This window comes from Lepidochelys kempii, chromosome 8, assembly GCF_965140265.1.
Source record: "Lepidochelys kempii isolate rLepKem1 chromosome 8, rLepKem1.hap2, whole genome shotgun sequence".
In the NCBI taxonomy this organism is placed as follows: Eukaryota; Metazoa; Chordata; order Testudines; family Cheloniidae; genus Lepidochelys; species Lepidochelys kempii.
The window spans coordinates 7,782,265-7,802,240 of record NC_133263.1 but is presented as its reverse complement, the minus strand read 5'-3'; the positions used below and the strand labels follow the sequence as shown (position 1 = coordinate 7,802,240).

The window sequence follows — 19,976 nt, the reverse complement described above, 5'->3', positions numbered from 1 at the left end:
GCTCCGGAGGGTTTTTCTTAGTTTGCTAGTTCCTCTGGCAAAGCTGTTTGGCCTGATTTCAAACCACCCCAACAAGGTGAGGTTGAAAGTTCAACTCTAATCTGAACTACCTTATCAGAAAGAAAAGGAGTTCTTGTGGCACCTTAGAGACTAACCAATTTATTTGAGCATAAGCTTCTGTGAGCCACAGCTCACTTCATTGGATACTGTAGCTCACGAAAGCTCGTGCTCAAATAAATTGGTTAGTCGCTAAGGTGCCACAAGTACTCCTTTTCTTTTTGCGAATACAGACTAACATGGCTGCTACTCTGAAACCTACCTTATCAGGTTCACATTCTACAGAGGAGAGAGAGAGCAGAAAGGGACAAAGGCAAAAAAAGAATGAGGAAAATATTGTGAATGTGGAGCAGAGAGAGAACCAGACAGAGAGAGATTTGGGAAAGGAGCAGAGAGGAGTCCTAGGGAAAAGACAGTCTAGTTATATCATATTCAGGACCTCTATTGGAAGTCCCTGCCTTGTGGGGATTTATCCCCAGTATATTGCCCCGAAGTCGCATTAGCTAGAAATTTAATTCAGTTTTCCTTGTGGGGAGGGCAATGGGATGCAAATATGGATTTAAGCACAGGGAAAAATAAAGTTTTTATGGTACAACAATTTTTGTGACCCCACTTATAGGGATGTTTGCAAAGTTTCAAACTCAATGTCTATGTACCCTTTACATGGGCTCTCTGAATGCAGTCCCTGCACTATATGAAGACCTGAAGAGGGGGACAAGCTGCATAGAATCCTATCAGTGGTACTCAAGCCTTCCCTGCTAAGCAAGCCCTTGGCACAGCCAGTTACCTGTGCAGTACCTGTGCCAACTTCAAGAGATCAAAAATCATGAGCTAGACTCCCAGAAATCATGAAATTGGCCCCAAAATCATGACATTTAAAAAAGAGATTATAGTGTGTTTTTTAGCTCAGTCTCTTGATGTTTGAAGTCCCCCTGCCCATCCCCAGGGTGTGTGCATGGTAGTGTTGCCCACTCTCCCACATGTACTGGATAAGGTGACTTTCGCCCCTGCTGCAGAAGCTCTCACCTCCCACATCTGCCTGTCTTCTGCCCAGCAATTAATCCTGTCCTCACCCACCCCCCTCAATTCAGTCCTCCCATCATCACCACCCCATCAGTTCAGCTCTCCCACCCCATCCACCCCCACTTCCCTCAGTTCACCCTCCCAGAACTCACCCCATCTGCTCAGAACCCACCATCAATACAGGCGCCCTACCCCATCCCCCCCACTCTCCTCACTTCAGTCCCCCTGCAGCCCTCAGGCCATGGTTCAGCCCTCCCAGCCTCACCTCTGCTCCTCTTAGGTTTCTTCACCCTCCCCAGATGTGGGGCGGAGGGGCTGCAGTGAGGTCCCCTCTCCCGTTTCCCAGGCTGGCAGGGGAGCAGCCACCTGCGCTTGACATCGGGAGCCTGGCCCCGCTGCCACACACCCGAGGCTTGACGGGAGGAGCCCCCGGTGGCTGACAGGATCGCTAAGTAAAATTAAGCCTCACTTTTAGAGCTCTCAGATGTCAGGACCATTCCCCCCCCCATCCTGACCTTTGAGTGTTCTATCGTGAACTCATGAGCGAGGCTTAATTTTACTCAGCAATTGTGACTCTCATGATCAATCCACGAGAGTTGGCATGTCTGTCTGTGCCTCCCTGGAACCTGGACATTCCAGGGGTATTCTCTGCAGGCTGCATTTGAGCTAATCCGTTAATCCAACTTTCATTACATTATAAAATTAAAACTAGCCATGTTAATGGGAGAATCCCTTTGCACTGCCAGCAAAAAACAAGAGCTCATTTCAGGTCCCTATTTTAACCTAGATGGGAAAAACAGGTTAGGGCATTTGTTAGTGCCCTTAACAAAATGAGGAAGGAGTGGCGGGGGTGCTGAGGACACATTTAGTGAAAGCACTGTTGCCCTAGGCCCATTAGGGTGGGGAACAGCTCCACAGCAAGGTCAGCTCTTCATATACAACTTTACTAAACCTACCATTAGTTTTCAAATGTAAAGAGAACAGGGTATACCCAGATCGGGCAAAGCATTTCCCAAAAAGCTCAGGTCAAGCAAACTTTCAATCAAGAAAGCAAATCCTAGCAGCTACCAATTTGATTCGACACAGTGGGATTTACAAGTCATGTTTCAAGGGGCACTGCACAGAGTTAATCATGCACACAGTGGGAGAAGGAGCCAGAAACCCACACTAGAATTAGGTTAAATGTGTAGCAAAGCAACAATTCAGAGGTTTGTAGCATCCCCTGAGAAGACAGTGGAGGGGAAGCAGTCAAGTAGGAGAGTATGAGCTAACCTGGCTGTGCAGTGGGAATTGCATTAAAAGACTGCTCAAGCTAAAGGCTTTACAAGGGGGTGGGGAGCACCAGCTGCATCTCATCACTCCCGCATGGAGCAGATGCACAAACAAATCCCCATCTTGCCCAGACCAGGAGAAGAGGTTCTGTAGGATGTGCTGATTGAGAATGGGTCTGTCACTCAAGAGCACACCGGGCCAAAACCACCTGAAGAACAAACAAAAGGTGTTCGGAACGCAGATCATCCTACACACAAGAGGATCCAATGGATACTGTTACCTATCTCTCTTAGAGCGAGCAGAGGAGGAAAGATAAAAACCTATTAGAGACAGATACTAGCCCTGCTTCTCTGGGGTCTCTGCAGCACTGACCTCTGCCTCAGATTTAAATGTATTCAAAATACAAAACCAGAGTGTGCATCTGGCAACGAGTTCATCTCACACTCACGGCTGCAACCCTCATCCTCCCATGCCCTCCACTCCACTCCATCCTGGTTACTCTAATCTTTTGTTGTTGCTAGTTTAATTTAGAACACCAGAAAGGATGTCCCTTTCTTATTGTTATCTGTAAAGCATCAGACACACATAGCATGGTAAACAATAGATCACAATGACCACAGTACAGCAATAAGGATTCCCTTAGATTCCTCCCACTCTCCACATCTCTACATGGCTACCACTCTCCTGGCTGTGGAGAAGCTCAGGGAGCTGCAATGGGATCCTTGATCTGCTCTGGTTCCATTGAGACACACGAGTCAGCATGCACCTGTGCTCCAAATTGAGAGGGCACTCAAGTGCAATTCCAAAGGGTTATTTTGCTGTTACGATAAGTGAAGGAGGGTGGTGGGGAGGGAGGCTTCAAGGAAGGGAACACACAGAAGTTAAAAAAGATAAGATAAAACCATGGAGGGGAAGAGACCACTCTCCTTAGGGTTTGGGGGAAAATCCTCTACTGACGGAGTTAAACAAGGAGCCAGTCTCAATTTCCACTAGCAACGAAGAGATTATTGCCCAGAATGGGAAGTATCCTTCTACAGAAGGGAGGTTCTGACTTTTCTACCCATCACAAAGAATCCCCATAAAGCATCTCTTAGCAACATGCTAATCTGGAAGGCAACATATTGAACTTTCCAAACATTTTTTCCTAGGTAAGATCCTGAACGAAGCTTTCCTGGCTAAATGAGATTAACAAAGATTCAGAACAAAATTTCATCATCACTACTTATAAAAAGAGATCTTCCCGTCTTTCCCAGCAAGTTCTGGAAATTCAGAGCAAGTGCAGAGTGGAAAGATTCTCAGTGCCCTCTGTGGGGATTGTTTACTTACCGCATCTTTTTCTGGATTGCAGACTTTCACCCAAAGGATGTGATCAAGGAGCCAGTCAATGGGCTTGTCCTTGTAGAACATGAGTATAAACTCCACTATCAGGCTGAGATCCAGCGATTTGAACATCTTTCCTGCAAGCATATTTGGATGGAGAAGAAACAAAGCAGATACAGTGTGAAACAAGCAAGATCCAGCAACTGAAAAGAATTACAAGTTCCTCAGGTTTCAGAGTAGTAGCCGTGTTAGTCTGTATCCGCAAAAAGAAAAGGAGTACTTGTGGCACCTTAGAGACTAACCAATTTATTTGAGCATAAGCTGGGAAAACTGGTCTCTCTCCTTGCATCTCTAACGGAGTTTCAAGTAACCATGGATCTGCGCAGTTGGAGCTTACGCACCAGGATCACTGATGCTGCCAGTACAGTTCTAAAATTAGCATTCATTATAGACTGTTGCTAGCGAGTTAGCAACACACACAGTTATGAGTCTCACTGAAGTCAAGGTCAATAGCATGGAACACTCACACCAGGTGGGGAGGGGGCACCAGAGGGGTATGGGTGAAAATGGCATTCACACACAGTTCTAGCATAGATTATTTTCCTGCCCTGAGAGTTCAGAAAGACATCAAACCCCGTTAAACTAACGTAGCCAACACCCAGCAGAGGAATATCCAAACTGCTTGCATAACCATACAGTGCTGCTCCTGAAATAGTTCTCAGCTGATGTAAAACTTCCTCTGGCCCACAGACTGATTGTGTTATGGCAGATGCTTCTAGATCCCGCCCAACCAAGAAGCAACCAGTCACATCCAGGAAGTGAGCCTCTCTGCTGGGCCACTAGGTAGATTTACTTTTTTATTAAAAATGAATCAGAATATCAGTAGTTTAATGCTTGTGGAAGATGCAACATGGACAAGCATGGACTTGCACCGTCCCTACCCACTTGTAAGCAAAGTCTCGCAGGCAGCTTGGCCTGTTTTAACACAGCACATCAATAAAACTTTACGCCATATGAAAGGCAATGAGAAGTTAGAGGCAGTTGCTATTGCCATGCTCTGCATTTTATCTGAACTGTGTCAACAGGAAGGTGACTGACACACAGGTTCTCATTCCAGCTGTGTAACTATCCCAGGGCCAGGAGGCTCAGGACAGAAAACTTTGAGATAGTTTTTATTTCCTGAGCAAGTCAAAGGGTCACTATAAAAGTGTTAGAAGAAGCCAAGCATATGGAATTTACCCTTACTATGGGAAAACATCTCCAAGCAAGGAGGTTGCTGTTTGTGAGATCTAGCCAGCTATGCGATAGCCACATTTGGAAGGTGCTCGGGGAGGGTGGGAGGAGGAAGAGAGTCAGTTACCAATAAACCCAAGCTGTGAGAATTCCAGGATCATCCACTCCTCAGACGGCTGCTGCAGAGCAAAGTTCTTCATTGTGCTGAGATAGTTTGGTTTGGCTACAATGTCGTCCTCCAGCTGCAAGGGAAAAAGGAAACTTAGCACATGCAACAAAAACACATGTTCTGTTCCAGTCTCTCCGCTGCACAACATTCAACACAGAGGGCAGGGGAAGGTGGTTTTGGCAAAGAGAGTTTATTGTGGAAACATACGCTTCTAACCTAGTCCAACAAGCTAAGGGAATACTGACGCCTACTCTTCGTGAATCTCCACCTCTTCCATTCCTGGGCAGAATTCTTTAGCCTGTTTGGCCAAAGGGAACTTTAACAGCTGTGCTGGGTAAGCTGCAGCTCATACATGACAGCAGAGGGACTGCTACTTTTCTAGCTATTAGACCAGGTTCCATTGTAAAGCTTTTCTGCAGCGTGGCACCACAGGCTGGCAAATTTCAAAGTGAGCCATCCCTCCCACAGCCGCATGCTGCTCATAATGTAGAGCTAATATGCTTTGTTTTCAGGAGACTCTACCTCACACTACAATGAAGACTTATGTTTTGGCTTACAAAGGGTTAATCTAACCTGGTCCAAAGTAAATATCTGTGCACGCGTGGGGGGGAAGGGGGCGGTAGAGAGAGAGAGAGCGCGTGCACGAGCTGGTTGAAGGAGAAAGTTAGAGGAGTTCCTGAATCAGACTTGGGAGGACTGGATGTGAAAGAGACCGCATATCCTATGAGTGTCACATTTGGAGAAGAGTCGACACCAGAAACACTCCAACAGCATTTGAATTAACCTCTCCCTTCTTCCCCTCCCTGACCCAAAGACTCCACTTTATGTTTTACACACACACACACACGGACACACACACACACCCCTCCCCTCACTCACTGGTACAAGACACGTGTCTCAGTGAATTCATACATTCCCACCCCACCATCAAACTTACCTGCACATAGTAAATGCCTTTGGACTGGGCATACATCATTAAAAAGCAGTAATCTAGGTTCTGTTTAGTTCTCCACCTGCAAACCAGACAACTGTGATGAGAACACCACTACCTTACCATCAGTCAGCAGATGCTTCATCTAGGGAGTGTGACAGTCTGTGTACCCTTACATTCACCCCTTTACGGGACTATGATAAATTTTGTACAAAGCATACCTTGTAAGGTGTCATTTGAAAACTCATAATTTGCTAATCATTATTGTCCCGGTAAAGTATGTGTGGCAACACTGCATGTAAATTTATAATATTCCTCTGTATGGTATTATTAAGACATGTTCCAAGTCTGGGGGAGCAGCCTCAGATCAGTTCCCCAGAAACAAAAGGCTAGCCAACGCCCCAGCCAGGTGTCTACAAAATCAAATGAACCACCACTTGGTTAAGTGGCCATTCTTTGGCAGAAACGAGGATATGAGTGAAAATCTACATCTTGACAAAGAAACAGCTGGGGGTTCCCATCCATACAGACTTTCTGTCTCCTGAACCTCAGTTGGAGGTGATTCCCAAATAAGAGAAACAACTATAAGAAGAGAGAGGAGACACCACAAATTATCCCTCCTTTTCTCTCAATGGCATCCACAACACCTGAAGAACAAAGGAAAAAGCTTTGGACTTGGGGGAGGGATCCTGACTACAAGGAATTCAGGCAGTAAGACTGCTAGAACATGTGGCGGGAGAGACTTTGCTTTGAATTCACTTAGCTTGTTAAGTTAAGCATTAGTTGCATTTTACTTTTATTTTCTTGTAACCCATTTCTGACTTTTATGCCTCATTACTTGTTGTCATTTAAAATCTATCTTTTATAGATAATACACTTGTTTTATCTAAACCAGTGTGTGTTTTGGGACACTCCATTTGGAATAATAGGATGTGTGCATATCATTTTCTATTAATAAAATGACAGACTTTATATGAGCTTGCATTGCCCAGGAGAAAGCTGGGCAGTACAAGACACACATTTCTGGGGGAAAGTCTGGGACTGGGAATTTGCTGGTGTTGCTCTGCAGTGTAACGCATGAGTGGCTGGCCATAGCACTCGTATACTATAACTGGGAGTAATTTACATGCTGGAGACTGTGTGTGAGCAGACCGGGAGTGGCTGCTCTCACAGCGAAGCAGTGTTAAAAGGCATCCCAGATTGGAAAACTGAGGGGACAGAGCTGTTAATCAGTCCAGATTGTACCCCAGGTAATATCATCATAGAATATCAGGGTTGGAAGGGACCTCAGGAGGTCATCTAGTCCAACCCCCTGCTCAAAGCAGGACCAATCCCCAACTAAATCATCCCAGTCAGGGCTTTGTCAAGCCTGACCTTAAAAACTTCTAAGGAAGGAGATTCCACCACCTCCCTAGGTAACGCATTCCAGTGTTTCACCACGCTCCTAGTGAAAAAGTTTTTTCTAATATCCAACCTTAACGTCCCCCACTGTAACTTGAGACCATTACTCCTCGTTCTGTCATCTGCTACCACTGAGAACAGTCTAGAGCCATCCTCTTTGGAACCCCCTTTCAGGTAGTTGAAAGCAGCTATCAAATCCCCCCTCATTCTTCTCTTCTGCAGACTAAACAATCCCAGTTCCCTCAGCCTCTCCTCATAAGTCATGTATTCCAGTCCCCTAATCATTTTTGTTGCCCTCTGCTGGACTCCTTCCAATTTTTCCACATCCTTCTTGTAGTGTGGGGCCCAAAACTGGACACAGTACTCCAGATGAGGCCTCACCAATGTCAAATAGAGGGGAACGATCACGTTCCTCGATCTGCTGGCAATGCCCCTACTTATACATCCCAAAATGCCATTGGCCTTCTTGGCAACAAGGGCACACTGTTGACACATATCTAGCTTCTCATCCACTGTAACCCCTAGGTCCTTTTCTGCAGAACTGCTGGCGAGCCATTCAGTCCCTAGTCTGTAGCGGTGCATGGGATTCTTCTGTCCTAAGTGCAGGACTCTGCACTTGTCCTTGTTGAACCTCATCAGATTTCTTTTGGCCCAATCCTCTAATTTGTCTAGGTCCCTCTGGATCCTATCCCTACCCTCCAGTGTATCTACCTCTCCTCCCAGTTTAGTGTCATCTGCAAACTTGGTGAGGGTGCAATCCACGCCATCCTCCAGATCATTAATGTCACAGAGAGCCAACACAATACACCTTTCACTTTCACCGGAGGAGAAAAAGGGATAAAGAAAGCCTGTTCTTTACTATATGATTAATTTGGAGTTAACTGGAAAACAAGTGGCTTCTCGAGGTAAGTATCCTGTAGGTTAGCAGCTTTGTCTCAGTTTGACTTGTGGAAAAGAGACATGGGAAACACAGCAGAGTAAGCCAAGCCACATGAAGCTAACAACAATGCATATTCACTAGCTCCTTAATTCTCACAAAAAGCAAATGTAAGGGCCTTGCATAAATCCACAGAAGTGTTTATCCCTTCTGAGTCAGGACTATGGAGAAAGTAAGTATTACTTATTCAGATTTTAAAGCATCTGGTATTACCTGACTCTTTCCTTGGGGTCACCAAAAGACTCCCGGAGACGAGAAAAGTCTGGATAGAAATGTGGAGAGGGGGAAATGACTTCCAGGAGACCAGAGTGTATTTCCTTGGGGAACCTGAGAGAGAAAGGTGGAAGCGAGCAATTGCTGTACCAGGCATAACATGACAGATTCAGACTGAAGTAACTCGGAAAACACCAGACCATGGAGCCAAACAAAATTAACCTCCAAGATAAAACCTCTATAGTAGTGAATGTACTTGCATGCTTAGTTCTAACAAAAGGACACCAGCAGGGTACTTGTCATGAGATTTTAAATCTCCTCTTCCCACGACTGTTTCTAACAGCCCCATGTAAGCCTGGAACTGAAATCTGTTTGTTTACTGGCATTTGTCTCTCTACTGCATGCAAACATGTTGATTTGTTATGGTAGGATTGCTCAGGGATGCTGGGCTGATAGCATAGATTTTCTTTTTTAAGTGATCCACAAGGAATGCCCCAGACATTGGCAGGAGGAGCGACACTCACCACATAAGGGAATCTAAGCCTTATTTCTTCCTTTCAGGTTTCTCCCCTCAAGTCACACTGTCCAGTTCCCTCTGTGCCACGAAAGTCCAACCTGGCGGTAAGGCGGCATCCCTGTAGGAGCCCCAAGTTGGCACGTTTGGGAGAGGAGAGGAATACCACCAGGGGTGTTAATAAGCATATGACGAGGTTTTGCGAAGATTCTAGAATATTTTAAAGATAACTTGGCAAAGCCCCAGCACACGCTTTAAAAAAGGTCACTTACGAGGCCCACCCCCACAAACTCCTTCCAGTGGCTTCCCGCGATAGTTGCACTGCAGCAGAGTGGGAGCAGACCAGCTGCCACTTCAGAGGTGGAGGAACCTGAAGAAGCCATTTGGATCCACTGCTGCTGTCTCAGTGTCCCACCTACCACTTCTGCTTGGGGTGATCTGCATTTAACCCCTTAAAAATATTCATCTGTTTTGAAGAAAAACATAAGCATTTATTTGCAGGTAAAGCCCTACAGACAATTAGCTTGACCCCAGCAAATCTGGTAGACCCAAAGTCTGATTTACTAATATAAGGTGGATATACAGGTGTTTGCAAAGTGTTACAGTAAATGCCAGTTTGCGGAGATTATATTATGCTTATTTGATAGGTTATCAAAACCACTGTAGTTGGTCTTAGCGGTTATTAGAAGACCCCCAGGAATTCTGCCTGTTTTCTACTGCTGATTTGATTTCCTATCGTGCCAGACAAAGCTACCAAAGTATATTTTCTGTCATATGGTTAAGAACAATTTAAAGGGTCACAGTCAATTAAAAAAAAGTCACTTGTCTGAAAAATGTGTACCCATTATTGTTACAAACCATATCCAAAGATTACTGTAACTGCAAGGGATTAGACAGAAAGACAGCTTTCCCCCAGTGTTTTACACTGTACATTTTGACAGCACTCTGTGTATCCTCAGTAAGGCTAAGTTTTTGTCATGGATATTTTTAGTAAAAGTCAGGGACAGGTCATGGGAAATAAACAAAAATTAACAGCAACCTGTGACCTATCTCTGACTTTCACTAAAAATAGCCATGGGAGCTCTGGGGTCCTCCTACCCCTGGGGCTGGGCTGCTGCAGGGTCCCCTTACCCTGGGCAGCTGGTAGCTGCAGGGTCCCCCCTCCTTCCTGCCGCGGCTGGGCAGTGGCACAGGGTCCCCCATCTGCTCACTGCAGCGCAGGATCCCCCCACCAGGTTGGGGGCTGGGAGCTGTGAGGGCAGGGCTGGCTGAGAGCTCCAGCCCCAGGGCAGAAAATGTCACAGAGGTCAATGGAAGTCACAGATTCTATGACCTCCATGACATAATCGTAGCCTTAATCATCAGTTTCATTGTTTAACCCCTACAGTCAGTCAGTCTCCCTTATTTATGTGTGACCATTTACGCCGCAAGGGGCGGAACAGACACGACTGACAGAGACACTCCAGGACAACAGTCCCCGAAACTACTTTTAACTTATTTTTTAAATGGATAACATTTCCAGCTGACGTCATGGCGTCCCTTTAAATTACCGTTCCTCATGCAATGTCTGAAACATGGCTTCTCATTACAGATGCTTGGACGTTGATAAAGGAGCACTTGCGCTTTCCCTGAGCAACACTCGCTTAGACTGTAGGCTACCCCCATTGAATTTAAGAGATAATTTAGGAGTTTATTGGGGAGGGAGGGAATCAAATCACTAAGTTAATTAAAGTTTTAGACCTTTCACAGAGGGGCCCTTCCTTCGATAGTGCCTGGTAATTTCATCAGGGTACATCAGACTATCAGCTCATTATCTCCTGCTAAGTATACACTCCTGCCACAAAAGGCAGACGGGTGGATCTGTCTCACTTGCACAGCAAGACAGAGGGCTCTGTTTCAGCTCTTCTGCAAAGTGCAGTAGGAATACAATGCTCTTCTGCTTTTCTATTGTTGGAAGCATGTCCCAACCCGTCTCCCATCACCAGCTCAGAAACTGGATTGAGCCGTTAGGTCACATCATCCTTTTAGAAGTCTTGCTCTTAAGGTTACTATGGTTCTTTGGAAACATGCAGACAGGGAAGCTGGACTGGATTCAGAGCCTCTGTTGTTACAATTGCGTTCTTCTTCCTCTTTGAGCTCTGATGCTGCTAACGCCTAGACCAGCTCTCTAATAACCAAGAGTTGGAGAGAAGCCTGCCACAGGTTTCCCTCAACACTTAGCAATTGTGAAGCTGCAGCAGTCACTGTAACTCTGGGGCAGAAGTTTGTTACACTACATGCAATTCCAGAGAGACCACAGATGCAAAAAGGAGCAGGGAAAGGGACACTTAGGCTGTAACAGCCTTATTTTGGTTTGAGATCATGTGTGCCAGCCATGCTGTTCACTTGCTCTAACTCTATGAGCAGGCAGGATGCTGAACTAATCAAGAATAGACACCCCCAGGATTACTGTAAATATAAATAATCCATCTTCTCGTAACACAGGACAGGAAGAGTGACTCAGATGGCACGATCATGTGCATTGAGTACATGAAAGCACAAAACTGGTTGGACAAGATCAGAAAGAAGTTAAAGATACAATACCGTATATTGTTTTAGAATTAGATGAATTTGGGATCAGCTTAATTAAGAGACAGGATGAGACTCTGGAATTTATAATGGAAAAATCAAGCAAACAAAAAGACATTTATTTTCTTTAACAAGGCTGTTACTTTGTTACAAGCCTAGTTCATATCAGGGTAACGAATGGGAATTGCTTACAAGTTTTTGATATTTTCTGCCACTCCAGTTGTATACTGTTCATCCATCTGAAAATAAAAAATTAAACATCGTAAGAAGAGATCATTCAGTTTCAGAGAAACCAACCATCAATACTTTAAATTCCTCATCTGGATTTATTCTCTGCCCGGGCCTGCAACTCAGAAGCCACTGCTATTATTCCCCATTCTGTGCTGTCAACACTTCCATACTCCATTCATTCATCTCCAGGCCTTCTTCTGTAAGGCCCTTGTGCCTGAAATCCCCTCCCCATTTTGGTGGATCAAAACTGAACTCTTCTTCAAATCCCTCTGGTTTGGCCAGTGTTAAATCAAACCAAAATGGTAAGCGTCTGGGCCCAAGGATCGCTTCCTCCTCTATTTTCTGTACAGTGCCAAGGAGGCTGTTGGCATTCAACTAAATGAACAGTCCCCAACAGAAAAGGAATTCTACCCTCATCAGCAAAACAGAAGGGTTTCTATTATGACGTGTATTTACGTTTTGGGTTAATTTCAGCTGCAAACCTGAATCTCTCAGCTGGTCCTGAGATTTGACCTGGTCACTCTCAGCAGCTCAGGGGAAAAGGGTAATCATGCTGCATGACACTAATATAAAAGATATAAATGCAAAGACTTATGCAAGGGGCCAGTGGAGAGAAAATAAGGTCCCATGCCCTCTATTCCAGAATGCTGGATCAAGAGGCCTCCAAAGAGTTCACTGCTCTTGAAACAGCAAACACAAGTCCCAGGCCAGGATCTGAAAAGGAGGAGGGACGATGACTTTCACCATCACCAGGAGTAAGTGCTAAACAATAGCTTGCAACGACCTGCTCAGTACGAGGTGGTGTCAGATTTGGTGCCACAGTGGGGTGAGGAGTGAGATGTCAGGGGTTTAGGCCAGAAGCCAAGTCCATTGCTTTACCCAGAATAATGACAAGTCAAGTTGTTCTAGAGAGACAAGCTCTCCTTCTCAAGGAGTTCTCAGAACCACCGCGAGAGACTAATTTCTTACCCTGGCAGAGCTGGGAAAACAGCTACAAAAAAGGAAAGAAGGTGGCTTTATATTCTGGGAGTGAACATACAACTCCCATCTGTCACAATAACTGCCTCAGCACTTGGCATCGGATAGCAAACACCACATCTGCCCACACATGCCATCCTGCTTTAATTGATGATGTAGGGGAGGAATGGGGCTCCTCACCACTGTGACAACACATTGCAATGCAGCAATCCCACTCCATGAGGACTCTTCCTATGACAGCTGCGTTTAACTGCTCTGACAGGGACAGCTATCCCAGTGCCAATGCAGCTAGAGGACTCAGGCTGGAGTCTTATAACATAATAAGCAGGCTGCTTCCCTCAGTCACCCAATGGAATTTTTTTCACAACTTGTAGAAAGGAAGTTAGCTGCCACAGCCATACGCTGTTGAATTGGGAATTGGTTCTCAGTTTCTGAAAAACTCTAAATTTTAGAGGCAGCCATTAAAACCCCCTCAGGATGGAGCCCGTATCATCACAATGATGTCAGTTCTCTTATCTTCTCCCCTGCCCCTCCTAAGACTACAGTGGCAGCTTGATGTTGCCTAGATTCTTCAAGCTATCTGATGACTCTTCAAATCTCATACCATCTTTTACATCATTTTCTACCCTAGGCCTGAAGACTTGTGACCCACAGGCAGTGATGTACAAAGAAATGCACTGTCTGGACTGGGTGTGTAACAAGCATAGCAATAGTTCACACTTATATAGCGCTCTCCTGCAGATCTCGCAGCACCTGACAGTTAAAAGGACAGAGTCTGAAGTAGTTTTACCTCTATTGTTACCAGTAACACCTACTACTACTGTAACTGAGACATGAGAAATATTTCCTCTGTTTTTGTGCATTTGGCAATTTATTTAAGAATTAATTTCACTGTTTCTCCACAATCAGTTTCCCCTATCTGTGATATTTCATACTTCAAAAGAAGGACAAACTTTTTTAAAATATAGCGAGGGGGAAAAAAAATTGGCAGGGGAAACTCAGTACCTGAAACTTCTTGCAAATCAATTTAAAAAAAAGTTAATTTCATATTGATGCTTCCCTTTAAATCCTCACAGGATCCCTGTAAGATCCATTTCACAGACATGTACATTACAGCACGAAGGCATTAAGTGACTGCCCAAAATCACAGCCTGACAATGAAGCAGTTTGGGAGAGAATCAAACCCATGTCCCCCAGTCCCAGGAGGAACCTACTAATCCAACCCCCCTCACCTTAGCACTTTGGATAGCAGCCACTTGCTCCTCAAGAGTATGCTTTCCTTTTGTATGAAAAACACAAGCTAGAGACCTGTAAGCAAAACGCCACTTAAACCATCTAATTGCTGGTGAACAGCAAGCAAAGACAGGTATTTATCTTCACTCTGCTCCCGGCAACACACCCCTGACGTTTTGCTTGCTCAGTGGATTTCTGAAAACTATGACAAGCATTTTAGGCTTGAGAAAATAATCCAGAGGGGAAAGCGATGGAGAAAAATAACCACATAAACCCCTAGATAAAAGTAGCTCTAGTGGATTAACACACCAAGCTCCTAAATTAAGCAACTGATTCTGGTCCCAGGCATCAGTGCAACAAAATGTGCTAGTCTAAGCCTTGGAGAAATGGGCTGGGGGATGGCAGAGAAAACATGATGGAGGCGTGGGAGGGCAGCATGAATGAGGTGGAGTGGTGTTTGCAGGGCTTCAGTCAACAGCTGCTTTGGAGTTTGTAGGAGTGAGGTTAATGAGCACAACTTAAATGAAAAAGATGAATGCAAGGGCCATGTTGGCAGCTATAATGTAATCATCTGCTAACATATTGACCCTCTGTAGAATAGCGCATCCAAGCACTGTTTCACATTAAAAACAGGCTGCTGGCCCCCATCAGGGGGATGTGCCTGATGAGCCTTGTCAGACAGCAGCTCAAGGTTGGGCTTATCTGCCTCTGCAGCGGTGGATCTGGCCCTCATCCATGAGAAGACATCCTGCTGTTTTACGGCTGCATGCAGCCTCCTGGACCAGCACCAAGTCCCTATCAGACAGAGAAAGGGGATGAAGAGCTGATGAAGTGGGATAAATAGATACAAGGGCCATGTTACCTCAGCAATCATAACAACAATCACAGTGTCCTCCTTTTCCTGCTGGGTAAGCTCTGAGATCAGGGAGTTCAGGGTGTCCGTAAGGTATGAATGCACCTCTCGCTTCACGCTGGGGATTCCCATTACTATGGACACTGCTCAGAAACAAAGCAAAGTGTTTTCAGAAAAATGAACACAGGGCAATGGGCCAGGAAAAAAAACAAAACTGTTCACTCAGCCCCCGAGGTCTCACTTTCTACTTGCTTTTAGCACTATGTTCCATCAATAGGAAAATGGGCTGGTGACCAAAACGCCTGTGGGTACCAAGGGCTAATTCACTGAATTATCCCTATCAGCAGGTTAATTTTTTTTCTAACAAACAGTTTGGCCAGGAAACAAAAAGGAACGGTGTGCTAGCATGCATTGCCTCCCTTTGAAGCATTCAGTTGAGTTATTATAGCTTTAAGGCTGATATTTAGGAAATGCTCCAAAATGTTCCACTTCAGAAAGGCCTTTCAACCCTAAAAAGACACTCAAGACTGAGACCTCTTCTGCCCAGAACAGGCCAACCAACAAAAACCTTAACAAATCAATGTTAAAAAAAAGTAAATTAATAAAAAGTTAAAAAACAAAAAAAACCAAACAAACAAAAAACCCCTATCCCAAGCAGAGTTTTTACCCCAAGAAGGGGGAAGTGCCAGGGACTCCATGAAGTCCACTAGGGGCTTTGCCATTCCATTGACTTTACATGGGAGCGGCTCAGATACTATACTGATGGGTGGCAGTAAAACCCTCAGACAGACAGACAAGGGTCAAATACCACTTTAGGGTTGGTTAAAGCACAGACAGCATCTCCCTGCACCTCTTAACTTAGAAGGGTTACACTCTGCGCATCCACCCTAATGCACTGCTGCAGTGAGGAAGCCTATATGGAATGTGCTGCTCTGCTTCCAGTCCTGCTCATCTCGAGCCAGGAATGGAGGGGAGTAGAAGGGCACATGTAAAGTGAAGGCAAGAGACATTGGATCTTACTGCTGCTGCAGCTGCTTTTACCTCCAGTGCGTCCCTGTCCCACATGCACAGCTGGTTGTAGACTGTTCTCCTTGGACAGCAAATGTGGCAAATGATGAAAGATGGTGGGAAGATGCAGCACATTCTTGCTGGTGATATTCCACAGTTTTAATTTGGTTTCATCTTAAAGAGGAAAAGGAAGTCAATATGCAAGATACCATACAGGGAGAGATCACAAGGCTTCTAGCAACAAAACCCCCTCACAGGGCAATCTGGCCATTTTAGATTATCACTAGATTAATCCACCCAGCCTTCTCAGCGTGCACACACAACTCCCACTAATGTAAGTGGGAGCTGCGGGTAAAGGCACCGAATAAGGTCCAAAATCTTTGAGGAGAGGAAAATGAAGATCAATCAGATTTTATCAAAAAGATCCAATTTTCCCATCCAATCAACTTTTGCACTTTTAAGTAAGAGAGGTGCACTGAGCAAATCTAAACCCTCCACTGGGCTCTGCTTTTCATAAACATTCAGTAATGAGCACACAATTGGTGATAAAAGCTCCTGAGCAAGCAAGTTAGCGTATATTATCTGCAGAGGCTAATGTCTAATGGTGCATGGCCATGTCCATTCAAATAGATTTTCTGAACCTCTTAAGCCCCTCATGCTAAATCGGAGATGATCTGGACTTTGACCTATACTTGCTCTGGGAGCAACAGGATGCCCATCCTATCTGCAGCCCCAAACACACACACCTCACTACCTCCTCTATAGCAACAGTGTCTCTCTGTTAAAGTCTGATTCACCAGATAAACTGCTCCATGTCCGGTTTACATCTCGTAGGGCCTGCTTCTCCGAGATAGCTCTCTTTATCTCGTCTAGGACCAGGTTCAACTCCTTGGAGCGCTTTAGGCTCTCCTGTTCAGCAGCATGCAGACGGTCTCTGAGTGCTAGGAACTCTCGCTGATAGATATCCACAACCTCACCTGTGGAGAGAGGAGAGAGAGGACAAACACCTTTTTCCCCTGCTGTGACAGGTTCTAAAAGGCAAAGTGTCGTTAGTCATCCATTCTCCCACTCCGCAGCCCTAGGCACCAAACCTAAAACAGAGGGAGAGAGAAGCATTGCCAAATCACTGGCTGATTTGGAGGTAACTGCTCACCCATGTGTGCTTCCCAGCCAGTAAAATTCTCAGCGCACTGGCCATTTTACTTGAGGGCTCTCTCATGCAGGCAGAGCTGGTAGCCCCACTAACTAATGTAGCCTGGCGCTTCCCGTTAAAACACCCTTTTGTCAGTGCTTATAACTTTGCCAACCCTTACCTGTGAGGGAAACTGGGAGTGGGGTGCGGGAGAACAGGACTGGGACCCAGTTGCCTGGGGGGGGAGACACCAATTTGACGAGGCCTGGGGGGAAGATTGGGAGTGGCTGGACAAGGAACCAGTGTGGGAATGAGAGCGGGGGAGACAGATCTGACCAGGAGCTGGGGCATGGGCGGCGGGTATCGTAGGCAAGGGGAGGCTTTGCCTCCTCCAACAGCCTACCGTGGCTCCGCCCCCAGGCCAGTGTGCCTCCTCCCGCGACTCGGGGCAGCCAGGGCGGCTGGTGCTGGGCTGTGCTGGCCGCCCGGAGTCCCAGGGCTGAGGCCTCGCCCCGCAGCCCCTGGGGCTGGGGGGGGGCCCCACGATGGGGGTGCTTTGGGTTCCTGCGGGGGAGGGGCCGGGGGTTAGCGTCACCGGCTGCCCATGAGCTGGGGTGTAGGTGGAAAACCTGGACTGCCTGGGCAATGAGATGAGTGAAGGAGCCAGCGCGGGGTGAGGCTGGGGAAGGAGCTAAGGGATGAGGACTGAGATTGGATGAGGGGCCCCACAAGGAAGACCAGGACTGGGAGCCAGTGAATAGGGAGGAGAAAGACTAGACTGATGAGATGTCACCAAGCGGGGAAGTGGAAATGGCTGGGTAAGGAGACTGGGGACAAGGAGTTGGGGCAGGAGTGGGAGAACTGGTACTGGACTGTGGAGGGGGAGACAGGTGGGAATTGGTGCTCTGACAGATGGGGAGACCAGGACTGCATGTCAAGGAATCTGGGACTGGGAAGAGTAGCCTGAGGAAGTGGAGACTGGGACAAGGAGCCTGGGGTTGAGAAGAGCCAGGGTAGGGACAGGCTGCAGGAGGCAGCACTGAAAGGGTCGCGCTTGGAGAAGAGTCTGCGCCCACTAGAGCACACGCCCCTCCAGAGCTTGGAATGGAACCTAAGATTCTTGTCTCAACATTCCTCCTCTGTCAGCACATACTTGCAAAACACACTGGCAGAGTGGGTGTCTCACCCCCATTCATCACTATGATTTGTATTACCATAGCATGTACAATCCCTACTCATGGACCAGGGCTCCATTTAGCTGGGGACTGTACAAACACAGAACAAAAAGATGGTCCCTGCCCCAGAGAACTTACAGTGTAAATATAAGACAACAGATGATACAATACAGACAGATGGAGGAGTATAAGGAAACAATGAAACAACATTGGTCAGCGTGACAGGCAGAGAGGTTTCAGCACTGCAGCAGCTCAGCTGTTGTCAAGTTTTTGTAGGCGCCATGGAAAAGGAGAGTTTGAAAGAGGCTAAGGAGATAACGCTGCAGATGGTTGGGGGGAGCTCCTCCCAAGCGCAAGTGGCAGCATAAGACAAAGCACAAAGGTGTTTGTTTGCAAATTTAACAAGTGAGCAATGGAAGCAGGCATCATTGGTGAAAGCTGACATCTCGATAGTGAATAAGAAATAATACGTAGTGAAGAGACAGGCCATGAAGAGCCCTGAAAGTGAAGACAAGTAATTTATGTTTGATGCAATAGAAAGGAGGAGCCAATTACAAACTACTGCTCCTATCAGTTACTCTGTTATCTCCAGTGGCAGAGATCTATGCAGTGGATCTAAAACTTCCAACCCTGCTGATGACCCATATGTTCTTGAATACGCCGCCACATAAGGGAATTTCTATTTTTGCCGTTTGCTTTTTTACAAATTTAGGAAATTACGTATAAGAAACCTTGCTTAAAACATGAAAATTGCAAAATCAAGTACTCAAAAGTTTGGAAATGCGGAATTAAGTCTGCCCGTGCAACCAAAGGACCCCTGGCTCATTCAGTGCACAGGATGACTGAATCAGGATTGTGTAGTAAAGGAGACTCTGGTCTGTAGGATCCCTGCCTTATTTGTTGAGGAAGTTACAAAGGTTGTAGAGAGTGGGTGAGAAATAGAAAGGATGGTCTTACGGTGCTGCCCTGGACAATTATATTCTATCTCTACACCTCTGCCACAGAGTTTTGATGTGATGCTGGTCAAGTCATTTAAACCAAACTGTTCACAGGTGACCATTAATTGTATGTCCCTCAATTTTCTATGTGCCCAACTTGAGACGCTGCAGTCTGACTTGTAGAAGTGCTGAGCACTCACACCTAGAATAGAGTTGGCTGGAAAATTTCCAATGAAACCGAATTTTGATGGAAAATGCAACTCCATCAAACTGGAAATGTCTTGTGAAAACAGTTCAGGTTTGAAGAAATTTTGTCAGAACACAGGCAGGATTCTGCCAGATACCTGCCCGGGTTCCCTTCCATCTTGCCGGGTGGGCTGCTGGGGACCAGCAGCTCCAGGGCCTTTCTGCCTTGCCAGGGTTTCAAGGCTTCCTACCACCCCAGGTCTAGCACAGGCACCGTTAATGCTGGTACTGAGCGCTTGACTTTGTGACCTTAATAGTGCTATTTTAACAGTAGGTTGTGTGTGTAATCCCATTTAGAGTGTTAAGCATTTACAGTTCTGTCTCAAGTCTATACCCTGGAGCAAGAGTCCAGAGTCTACAGGCAATTATAGTAGTAAAGCTATATAGACACAACCTCGATTTCTCTTTTCGACTCGGTTTTCCAGGAGTTTAATATATAACCTGGCTGATTTTAAAGTCACCTTGGGTTGAAAATGTGCTATATAAAAACTGCCCATGTTGTTAAAGATTTCCTACAAAGGAAAAGAAATTGGGCATTTGCCCT

At 45.9% G+C, this 19,976-nt stretch overlaps 1 protein-coding gene across 1 annotated transcript in view; it reads right to left on the bottom strand.

Moving 5' to 3' along the window:
• The window catches only part of MGAT4B (alpha-1,3-mannosyl-glycoprotein 4-beta-N-acetylglucosaminyltransferase B), a 90,455-nt gene that overhangs the window by 9,157 nt on the left and 61,322 nt on the right, over positions 1-19,976 (bottom strand). The window contains exons 2-9 of the mRNA XM_073355392.1: positions 16,739-16,918; positions 15,975-16,115; positions 14,943-15,076; positions 11,831-11,877; positions 8,557-8,670; positions 6,012-6,087; positions 5,033-5,147; positions 3,679-3,809 (exon numbers count right to left, since the gene is read on the bottom strand). Coding sequence (XP_073211493.1) covers positions 3,679-3,809; positions 5,033-5,147; positions 6,012-6,087; positions 8,557-8,670; positions 11,831-11,877; positions 14,943-15,076; positions 15,975-16,115; positions 16,739-16,918 — 938 coding nt within the window. The remainder of the gene's footprint in view (positions 1-3,678; positions 3,810-5,032; positions 5,148-6,011; positions 6,088-8,556; positions 8,671-11,830; positions 11,878-14,942; positions 15,077-15,974; positions 16,116-16,738; positions 16,919-19,976) is intronic.